The following is an 11,809-nucleotide window of genomic DNA, read 5'->3' as shown; positions in this document are numbered from 1 at the left end:
GCCGCGAGCCGAGTGAGCCGAGCCGCGAGCCGAGTGAGCCGAGCCGCGAGCCGAGTGAGCCGAGCCGCGAGCCGAACCAAGCCGAGCCGCGAGCCGAATAAGCCGAGCCGAGCCGAGAACCAAGCCGAGTTAAGCCGAGCCGAGCCGAGCCGAGCCAAGCCGAGCCGAGCCGAGCCAAGCCGAGCCGAGCCAAGCCGAGCCGAGCCGAGCCAAGCCGAGCCGAGCCGAGCCGAGCCGAGCCGAGCCGAGTCGAGTCCAAGCCGAGCCGAGCCAAGCCACCTAAGCCTTCCTTCCTCCACTTCGGTTCACGGTGAGTCTTCGGTAAGGATTGTTCTGATGAATTCCCTAATGTTACCTCGTCCGATTCGAGTTTGAATGTTGAATTAAGAAATGGCCCTACTTTTCTCCCGTGAAGGTAGTGCAGAGTTGACGCTTAAGTTCTCGGGTTCCGCGGCAGACCTGGTTGGAGTTAGCTTCTTTTCCTTGGGTAAGTCAGCGGATGACCTTTTAAAACAACTGCTACTAAAATCATCAACTAAAACTTTCGTGTTTCGTTAGGTAGATCTGTCGAGCGTGGTTTTCGATCGAGGGGCATAACCGAGTATCAGGTAAGGGTTTTCCTACTACTGGACCCCGAGTCCAGGCTAAAACCGTAGTAATCCACAGGGGATTACACGTTAGTGACTGTACTGAATATCTGTATGCGTGTTGACTGTTAAGTACTGATATTATATTTTGTCTGATGAAAATATACTGTGACTGCTAGTTGTGAATTGAAATTATATGTTGATGGACCTTAAAGTTACGGTTTAGTATGTATTAAACACTGGTCTGGATGTGCTTCATGGAATTTGGACGGGAAGGACAGTGAGTCCGGTTTTGGTTGGTTAGTCGATTGGACCTAGGGTTTCCCTATTGGTGTGCGAATCGGTAATGCATATAGCAACTGAGGGTGTAGATGTTTAAACCTATACTATCTGACTGACAAAGCCTATGGCGGGACTGTGATATGAATGCCGTTGGGATGTAGCTGATGTAGACAGTTTAATTTGGACTGAGGGGTAACGGTTAGCTTCATCTATGGGGTAGTGTGCCTTACAGATATGTGCGTCCTTCGGGAGCACTAGACTGATATGTGCGTCCTTCGGGAGCACTAGACTGATATGTGCATCCTTCGGGAGCACTAGACTGATATGTGCATCCTTCGGGAGCACTAGACTGATATGTGCATCCTTCGGGAGCACTAGACTGATATGTGCATCCTTCGGGAGCACTAGACTGATATGTGCATCCTTCGGGAGCACTAGACTGATATGTGCGTTCTACGGAACCACTAGACTGTTATGTAGGGCACTCCCGAATAGGAAGTTAACTGTTGTTCCCTAACGGGCCCAGTAGTGGGTCCCTTACTGGGTATGTTTATACTCACCCTTTCCCTTCTTTAACTTTTCAGGTAGGGGTGCAGCGAAGGGCAGACCGACGAGAGGCAGGAAGGATGCGTGAAGGCCATATGGACGCGTCTGTTTTCTTTCGCTTCCGCTATGTATTTTGTCAGAATATTTTGATTGTGATTTTTGGACTGGTGACTTAACATTTTATCTTGCGACTTTTTGAATTATTTAAAATAGGGCCCGAAACTGTCTTTTGTAAGGTTTATACTGTTTTAATGAATCGTACCTGGTCCGTTTTAAATTTCATGTTGAATGGTCGAGTTTTGGTATTTGGTAGTGACCTCAGCTTAGTCCGGAAAAGTTGGGTCGTTACAATGGTATACTCAAACTCATCCCAAATCCCCCTCTCAAATATTCAAATCGTGAGTCTCACTATAATTTTCGGATAAATTCTCCAACGGTAAGCTTTGTCCTCCTTCATTTCTTCAATTGAGCATAGGCTTTAACAACAAAATCACTCATAAAATGAGTTTAAACTCATCCCTACTCGGTGTTGACAACACTGAAGCATCTTCACCAATTAATCAAATATTTGGATCGGGTAACAAAATATCTTTAGTGAAGCTCAGGAATGATAATTTTCTCTTATGGAAGTTCCAAGTTCTTACAGCATTATAAGCCAATGATCTGGAAAATTTTCTTGAATCTGAATCAGAGAACCACCATTAAAATATCTCACATCCACTGGGAGTTCATCAACATCCGTACAAGAACACCAAATCTGGAATATAAGGTATGGAAACGCCAAGATCGCCTTATTTCTCATGGCTTCTAGGGTCCATGAGTGAAAAAATACTGAATCAGATGCTTCATTGCAAATTTGCAAAAGAAATTTGGGGAACTCTTCAAGGTATTTTCTTTTTCCGTTACTTGGCACAAGCTATGCAATTCAAAAACAAACTTCACAATATAAAGAAAGGATCCATGCCATTAAAAGAATACTTTCTCAAAATGCAGCAGTGTGTTGATGCCTTAGCTTCAATTAACAAACTGGTTTCATCTGATGATCATATTCTTTACATATTGGCCGGTTTAGGATCTGGTTATCAATTAGAACTGACTCTTCTTCTGTACAAGAAGTTATGTCTTTATTACTTACTCAGGAATCTAAAAATGAGAGCAAATTAATCAGTGAGACTACTCTACCTTCTGTTAACATTGTCACCCAAACAACTGAAAAAGGAGCAGAATCTTACATAAGGAACAGCCAAAACAACTATTACAACAATCACCCCTACAATCAAAGGGGTGGCCATGGAAATGGAAGATCAAACAGGGGAAAAAGGAAATCGTAATAAACCACAATGTGAAATTTGTACAAAGCTTGGACATAGTGTTAATCGTTATTTCTTTCGATATACTCCAAGATCAAATTCATCAAGTTACTCACCAAACTCACATAATACTTCATATACTAATATGAATAATCATCCACAGATGTCTGCTATGGTGGCTTCCCCCGACCTGAATATTGACAGCAATTGGTATCTTGATTCGGGAGCTACAAACCATTTAACTCATAGTTTGAGCAACCTATCTACTGGATCTAAGTACGGGGGAGGAAATCAAATATATGCAGCAAATGGGTCAGGTTTGCCAATCACTTATTATGGTTCCATGTCATTTCACTCCTCTACATTACCATTCAAATCATTTACACTAAATAACTTGCTCCATGTTCCATCCATTACCAAAAACTTAATCAGTGTTTCACAATTTGCCAAAGATAATCATGCTTTCTTTGAATTTTACCCCACTTTGTGTTATGTGAAGGATCTGGATATTCGCCAAGTACTTATTCAAGGACTACTCAATGATGGGCTCTACAAATTTACCATTCAACCATCACATAAAAGACTTGATCACCATTCTAAACCCAACGCCAAGTCTGTTTTCAATACAGTTGTACCTAAATCTAATACTCACTTATTTGATCTATGGCATAGAAGACTAGGTTATCCCCATTTACCTACTGTTAAAGTTGTTTTTGAAACACATTGACTATTCTTCTAGCACTATAAATAAAATGAATTTTTGTGAAGCATGTGCATTGGGCAAACATCATGCCGTTCCTTTCTCTCACTTCCTTACTCATTATACACATCCTTTACAACTTATTACTTGTGATTTATGGGGTTCTACAGTAAATGTATCTTATAATGGTTTTGGTTACTACATAAGTTTTGTTGATGCCTATAGTAGATACACCTGGATTTATTTCTTACATTCCAAGTCTGATGACTTTTTAGCCTTTCAAAAATTCAAAACTTGTGTTGAAAAGTCTCTTGGTCAATCAATTAAAAGTCTTCAAATTGATGGTGGTACAGAATTTAAACCATTCAAACCTTTTCTTGATCAATATGGCATTGAACATAGGATAATATGTCCTTACGCTTCAAAGCAGAATGGCATAGTTGAGAGAAAACATAGGCATATCATCGAAATAGGTCTTACATTGCTATCTCAAGCCACTTTACCTCTATCATTCTGGGATGAAGCCTTTTCCACTAGTGTCTATCTCATAAATCGTTTGCCTACCCTAATCCTTGATAATATAAGCCCGTTGGAGAAGCTATTTGGCCGAAAACCTAACTTTCCTTCTCTTCGAGCCTTTGGCTGCAAGTGTTATATCCTTACCTTCGACCTTACCAATCACATAAACTATCTCTCCGATCCACACCATGTACTTTCCTAGGATACATTACCTCACATAAAGGGTACAAATGTCTAACTTCAGATGGTCGCCTTTTCATTTCTAGACATGTATTATTTGATGAAAATTCATTTCCATATGCATCATTTTCATCTCATTCTAGCATACCTAAATCCAAAAATATCATATCTCTACCACTTCACTCAATAATTCAATCATCCCTTATGAACCATAATGAGGATAGGCAACACACTGACACAGTTTCTGATAATACTGATCATCTAAACCCTACTATTGTGTATCCTTTAGAGACAGGTACTCAAGAGAGCTCTCGGGATGATGGTAACAGTAGCAGTATTACTCAGTCTCCAAGTCCTATGGAACCACAACATCAAACCGATTCTGGTATGAACACTCAATTTCAATCTACATTAATTCATTCCATTATAACACGGAGTAAGCATGGTATTTTCAAACCAAAAGCATTCTTGATTGATTATACTCAAACTAAACCTTGTAATGCCAAGGAAGCTTTTAAACATCCTCACTGGAAAAAGGCCATGGAAGAAGAGTTTGAAGCCTTACAGAAAAATGACACCTGGAGACTTACTCAACAAAATCCTAATCAGAAAATTGTTGGTTGCAAATGGGTTTTTAAGATAAAAAGGAATTAAGATGGGTCTATTGCTAGTAATAAGCATGATTAGTTGCTAAAGGGTTTCATCGAACACCTAATATTGATTACAATGAAACATTTAGCCCTATTGTGAAACTAGTTACTATTCGCATGCTCTTAACTATAGCAATTATGAAAGGATGAAGTATACATCAATTAGATGTTAATAATGCTTTTCTTCATGGCAATTTAGATGAAAATGTTTACATGGAACAACCATTTGGTTTTGAAGTTAAAAGCTCTTATCCTATGGTTTGTCATTTGAAAAAGGCTTTTTATGGTCTTAAACAAGCCCCTCGATCATGATATGAAAAGTTGAGCTCAAGTTTACATTCCCTTGGATTTAGAACTTCCAAGGCTAGTACATCTTTATTAATACGTGTTACTCCTACATCTTGTTGCTATGTCTTGATTTATGTTGATGATTTGATTATTATGGGCAGCTCTAAGAAAGATGTGAATTCTTTAGTTCATTCTTTAAATAATCAATTTGCACTTAAGGATTTGGAAAAGCTGAGCTACTTTCTTGGAGTTGAGGTGTCATACTCAACTAATTGAGGTTTGTTTTTATCTCAATCAAAGAATATTACTAATTTATTACAGAGAACCAAAATGTTGGACGCTAAACCTATCTCTATACCTATGGAAGTGGTCCTTTACTTTATGCTTTTCAAGGGGAACCATTTCATGATGTGCATCTGTATAGAAGTGTTGTTGGTGCATTACAGTGCCACACTTACTCATCCTGAGATATCATATAGTGTCAATAAAGCTTGTCAATTTATGCATATTCTAAAACATACACACTGGCAACTTGTGAAAAGAATTCTAAGATCTCTTAAAGGTGTACTATATCATGGTTTATCACTTAAAAAATCTGATAATATGTCCTTAGTTGGTTTTGCTGATGCGGATGAGGCTTCTGATCCAGATGATAGAAAATCTACTTCTGGTTTCTGTGTTTATTTTGGAAATAACTTAGTATCTTGGGGTTCTAAGAAACAGTCTATTATTTCCAGGTCTAGTACTGAAGCTTAACATCGTTGCCTTGCTCTTTTGGCAACCGAACTGGTATGGATTCGTTCTCTCTTGAATGACTTATACATTAATCTACCTCTTCCACCTATTTTGTGGTGTGATTACCTAAGTTCAATGCATCTGAGTGCAAATCCTATATTACATTCCAAGACAAAGCATGTTGAACTTGACATCTATTTTGTTAGAGATCTTATACAAAAGGGAAAATTATCTATTAGACATCTTCCAACAACTAAACAAATTGCAGATATACTCACCAAGCCATTGTCTGTTCAAAGTTTCCACAATCTGAAAGAAACTTACCATCATTGATTCAACAGCCATTAGTTTGCAGGGGTGTTAAGATAACCCACTAATTATTTTCCTTTTCTCTTTTCTTGGTCCACTGTATTATGGCCCAATTACATATTCTAGAAACAGTTTGTTATATGAGGAATTATATGATGTGTGTGTGTAGGTAAGAGTTTTTAGTCTTAGCTTCTCTTTATATATTTGAGATTTGTAGAATACCAAAAATATAATGGAAGCTAGAGTTTTCTCTTGCCAAATTCTCTTCCTCTCCATTCTTCTTTTCTATTTCTTATCTTTTTGACAACCACATCACCATCTCGTATATTTTCCATTAAGCTTATTTTAGAAATATTTTCTTACTTTAAACTTTGATTTGAGTGGTTCAAAAAGCATCAGGATCAAATTGTGAATATTCCAACCTCTACATAATGAACTATTGAAAATAATAAAATTGTTAATAAAAACTTCAAAAATCATCAAAACATTAATAAATTAATATGAGATTAAGTACCAAAAAACCATATAAACACCCATGAGAACATCAATAACAAACTTGCTTGTAGTCGTGAAGAATGGAAAATATACATTGGGATACAAAATGGTCTTCAAGACCTTGAGGAACTCTAAAGATGTATTGGTTACAAATTTCTGTTTGTGTTATTGATTTGATCTGATCTTTAGACTTTGCACTATTGAATGTTTGGGTGATTTCATTTTCATTATTGGTATTTAGTTTTTATTTAGTTGAACTTCTGTATTTTAGTTAGGGCTTTTCCTGAAATTGTTGAAATTTTAAATCACAGTGTGGGGTAAAGCTTTGCTCATTGCTCACTGCACTGCACGCTGCTCACTGCTCTGCTTCACAGAATACTCATAATGGCCATGGCCAGCAACGACCTCTTTTCTTCTTTGATTTCAGACATCAAGTCATACTCTGGCAAAGACCCTCTACTTCCATGGCTCCGGTATGCCCCTCACCAAGTGTAACTACCATCTCTCCGTTTCTTTCTCTAACGCCTTAAACCTTGCCATTTCCTTGCAGAGGGATTCGAAAACTGAAAGACTCCTTGCCTTCTCACGTTTTGAACGACAAGCTTCCTCGATTCTTGCAGAAGTGCACCGAGAAATTCGAGTCCGATCGCCGTTATAGGGACGATTTGCGGTATCTTCGCGTTTGGTTGCAGTTGGTAACTTCTTTATCCATCTCGCTTTTTTCTGTTTCTAATCCTTTCTCTAGGGTATTACTTCGATTCTGTGAAATTTTCAGCTTGAAGTTATAGAAGGGGGGCTTTAGTCTGATTTTGGCTAATCAATGTAGAAGGGGGAGTCATGTGCTTAAATTTCTTAGAGATTGAGCGTTTGATGGAATCTATCTATCTGGTTTTTAGAAGGTTTCTTGTAACGTTGCATCAGGCTGCTGTGTAGTTGTTTTGAATGCTATATCGTTTGTTGGTGCTTCATGATTTTCTTCGAAGTTTGAAGTAGCTATCGGTTATTAGTGTTTAGTGGAGGCCTTATTCAGAGATTCATTATTCGTTTGCAAGCTTTCTAAGTCTTTCAAACAAATAATACATTGGAAAAGTTATTAGTTCTCTTACTGTTCATTTATTTTCGTGGCTAATCTTTATATGGTTGTACTTCTAATTTTTTATTTTTTTCTCGCTCCCTTTGGGGTTTATATCCTCAGCCTTTTATTCCTTTTCATTTTATCAATGAGAAGTTGTTTCTTGTTCAAGAAAAAATTAGTGTAGTCAGTGTTTGATGTTTATAGCTTATAATGGTTGATTGAATTTAAATCTGCTGACAAGATGGATTATGTGGATGATCCAAGAGCGTTGCTGAGAACCATGGAAGAAAAACAGATTGGGACGAAATCTTCTTTGTTCTACCAAGCATACGCCTTGTACTACGAAAAACTTAAGAAGTTTGACGATGCTGATAAAATGTATCACTTAGGAGTGCAGAAGTAAGTTTTTTATATGGAAGTTTAGATTCATTTTTAAACTTATAATTGATCTTTTTAAAAAGTTAAAAATAAATTATTTCTCTACACTTGGCCAGCCCCCCAAAACATTCCCCCACAAGCGCTGGACTGCTTTTTATGCAACGAGCTTTGAGAATTCTAGTTTGTTTAACCTAAAATGCTGGTTATTTTGCTTATTGGTACCATTTTTTATCTTGTCCCTCTTTATGTTTGTGTGTGGCTTTATATTATGATTAATATGATTAGTTTTGTGATGTTGGCTCCCGTTCTGTGAACCGCGTTTATCTGAGTTATTTAAATATATTTCAGTGTCTATGGAGAATTGATGATTTGGATTTGTGTGTTTCCGAATAGTAATAACTTATATTTCATTTTGCCAAAGAAGTGGAGGCATTTGAGAATACCATCCGATCAGTTTTTTCCCATAAAACCAGTCGATGAGATAACTAGATATTTTTGCACTTAATCTTGAGATAACACCGTATAATCAATAACCATAGATAGCCTTGGCTTAGGTAATACTAGTTGATAATGTAGAGTGGAAATCTTCTGTAACAAACTAGAGACTGGCTCCGCTAAATGTGGTTTAACTGAGACAGAAGAATTCATATGGGTATAGCAGTTCTCTTTGTTTTTATGCAGTGGTTTTAACTTTTCAGTTTTCACTAGGATGTTATATTTGAACCACAAGTTTTCTATTGATGGAATAAAACACGATTATTTAAATCAGTTTTTATGGTTTGTGGAATGCATATTTCAAGAGCTTATATGATATTTCTCTTGTTTCAATGGTTTATCTTTCGGCATGACTCTTAGAATCTCTAATGAGATGCCTGCAGTGTTTTTCAATGTAAATGCTATCATGATTTGCTTGTCAAACTTTTCTTAGTTCTTAAATTTTTTTCTTTGGGGGATGAGATTATTCTATTTCGTGAGTTCAAGCCACATTACATTTTTTCATTATCATGGCCGAGGTGTGTGAATAGCACGACCGTCTTCTACAGTTGTTGTAATGAACTTCTGTATCTGCACGTAGATCTTTAATCTTCTATAGAAGTAGCTGCTATTAGCGTTAAGAAGTTAAGATGGAAAAACATGTTTTGGTTGTACAGGCTTGCTCAACCTATTGATGAATTACAAAGGTCATATCAGCAGTTTCTTCATCGCATGAAAAGACACAATTACAAGAGAGTCCAGGTGAGCCTTTTTTTATGTATGTATTTCATATGCTGTCTCTCTCTATTCGGGAAAATGTAGTTAGCCTTCTAACGAACAACAGATATCCTGCAGCATCAGCATGGAAGAACTTCTAGGAGGCATCTGTCTGACAAAAGCATTTCTAATCAAGATGATGCTGAGAAGAACATTAAGGTTCAAGAGGGAGAAATTTTTGAAAATGGACCTCTAGCTGCAACATTAAGTGATACAAGAAGTGAGACTGAGAAGTTGCCTCAAGATTCTGGAGGGAGGGAAACAGATGAATCAAGGATGGTTAAGAGCGATGATACAATTGTTGTGAGATTTGTAGATAGGGCTATTTATGGGAAATCTGTTGCAGAAGATGCTTGTCACCATGGTTTGGTGGAACCAACCGTCAATATGAAAGAGGCAATGAATACAATAAACAGTATGTTTTCTGAACCAATAGAGATGCCTCCTATTGGTAGGAGATCATGTGGAAGCCATTCCAAAAAAGATTGCAACTTAAATGGTGGGTTTGAGGTGTTTGTTGATGAGAAACATGATAAGGAAATTGAATTAGAAAAGCAGAAGGGATGCACAATTCCACAACATGGTAGTATAAGCGAACCTGGCAAGCTAGAACAGCCGCATTTGATGATTTTTGTGGATGATGAATCAGGTGGTGAAATTGGTAACACAAGTATTGAAAAGGTCGGATTGAAATTGAGCAAATCACGAGATGTCGTAGGAGGTTCTACGACATCTGCTTCACGTTCAAAAGCATTTGTGTTTCCTTGTGTGGACAATCTTGAAAATATGGATGACGATTCTGATGCACAAGATCCTATGCAAGCCAAGTTTAGAGAAGATACAATTGTGTGTAGGTTTGTTGGTACTGCAATTTCAAATGAGCCAGAGGTGGAAAACATTTGTCACCATGGTTTGGTAGAACCAACTGTTAACCTGAAGGAAGCGATGGATGATATCAACAACATGTTTGGAAAGCCCATTGAATTTGTTAGAACTAGGAGATCCAAAAAGCATGAAAAGCCACCAGAGGTGCAAAATAATTTTGGTGGGTTCTCAATACTTCCTGATGATGAATTATTGGAGCCTGCACAGGCTCAGAAATCAAGAGACTGCGATTTGTTTGAGCCAACAGTATTTACTAAAGAGGCCATGGATGATATTAACAAAATGTTTGGCATGCCTCTTGATTTTTAGTTACCATGGGCTTTTGTTTCTGCTTGGAATGTCAGTTTCCGACTGAGTTGTGTTTCTGATGTGTACTGTTTTTTTTAATGTGTAGATTTTGATTTGGTGGACATAACTTGTGTATTATAAAATCTTCAAGTTTGGAGTGAGCGGGCTATTTTAGCCTACTTCTTGTTTGGCCCGTATGTTTTAATAACCCTCGAATTAGGGTTGTCAAAACAATCCTGATCCTTATCATTATCTCAATCCCCTCCCTTCTCTATTGCAGACTTTCGTAATATCTCAATCCCCTCCCTTCTCTATTGCAGATTTTCGTAATCCTCTCCCCCTCAATCTTTCTGTTACAGTTCCTTACTCTCCTTCCCTCTTTCCCTCTATTTTTTATGTGTTTCCCTTCTTCGAATTGCTCATCTCCCTCTCTCTGCCCCTCTACTTTCTCCCTCTACTTTCTCCGTGTTTTCCTTCTCCAAATTGCCCATCTCCCTCTCTCCTTCCATGTACTCTCTCTTTAACTTGTCTGAATCACTCGTTTACGTCCCTTCCTCTGTCCAATTTCATTCTCCGAAAATGATTACTTTTCTCTGTCTCTCATGAGGAACCCTTAGGAGATGCCAACGACGCCTCCATGGAATTAACTTCAACGCCAATGAGTTTAGGGATTTTCTTCTTCAAATTTCTAAAGGGTATCTGAGTTTACGAATACGGTGGTTCCAACATCCCAGAGTTCGTCCGTTGATTGGTGGAGTATCGTCGTTATTCTTCGAGCTTTGAAGTTTCTTGAAAATGTTAAAAATGATTGTCCTAGTTAAATAAATTAGGGAAATTGCCAAAAATAGGTTAAAAAAAGAGATTTAAATGAATTTTGGGACAAGTTTTCAAAAGAAAGACTTTTAGGACAATTTGGGTGTGAATAGACAAAAATGCCCTTCCTTTCATTTCCCTCTTCCACGTTGCTTTCCCTTCTCTCCACCATCGATTCCTTCTCTTTTGCGTATAGTTCCCTTTCCCTTCTCTTTTCTTTCGTGTAGAACACCTGAACCTACTCCGGCCATCGTCACTTGCCCATCGTCACTTGCCCATCGTCGCTTGCCCATCGTCGTTTGCCCTTCGTCGCTTGCCCTTCGTCGGTCGTTGTCCAGTGCATTTCGTCGCTCCTATTCGGACCATTCAATCAACTTCGAGCATCTTATTTAGGTGAGTTTCATGTCTAACCGATTTTCAATTTATCTGCTGTAAGTAAATGTTTGTTAGGGTATTTGGTGCTATTTTCATCCGTAATTGTCTGGTTTTTGGAATTGGACTTATTTGCCGTAAATTAG

General features: G+C 38.1%; 2 protein-coding genes across 6 annotated transcripts; both read left to right on the top strand.

Annotated features, from left to right (window-relative positions):
* Positions 1–5,422: 5,422 nt before the first annotated feature.
* Positions 5,423–5,818, top strand: LOC127148958 (uncharacterized mitochondrial protein AtMg00810-like). The gene has a single exon (XM_051083397.1). The coding sequence runs from the start codon at positions 5,423–5,425 to the stop codon at positions 5,816–5,818; it is 396 nt and encodes a 131-aa protein (XP_050939354.1).
* A 782-nt stretch (positions 5,819–6,600) lies between these two features.
* On the top strand, positions 6,601–10,639 carry LOC103499203 (uncharacterized). Of its 5 annotated transcripts, none has more exons than XM_008462134.3 (6): positions 6,601–6,740; positions 6,913–7,074; positions 7,152–7,296; positions 7,918–8,075; positions 9,206–9,290; positions 9,384–10,639. In XM_008462134.3, the coding sequence occupies exons 2-6, from the start codon at positions 6,986–6,988 to the stop codon at positions 10,497–10,499; spliced, it is 1,593 nt and encodes a 530-aa protein (XP_008460356.2). In that variant the 5' UTR covers positions 6,601–6,740; positions 6,913–6,985; the 3' UTR covers positions 10,500–10,639. The 5 variants fall into 5 exon arrangements, with proteins under 5 accessions (XP_008460356.2, XP_050939190.1, XP_016902550.2 ...); XM_051083233.1 differs by lacking the exon at positions 6,601–6,740 and adding an exon at positions 6,798–6,813; XM_017047061.2 differs by lacking the exon at positions 6,601–6,740 and adding an exon at positions 6,819–6,834.
* Positions 10,640–11,809: the final 1,170 nt, after the last annotated feature.

Source organism: Cucumis melo, chromosome 4 (genome assembly GCF_025177605.1).
Source record: "Cucumis melo cultivar AY chromosome 4, USDA_Cmelo_AY_1.0, whole genome shotgun sequence".
Taxonomy (NCBI): domain Eukaryota; kingdom Viridiplantae; phylum Streptophyta; class Magnoliopsida; order Cucurbitales; family Cucurbitaceae; genus Cucumis; species Cucumis melo.
This window is presented reverse-complemented; position numbering and strand designations above follow the sequence as displayed.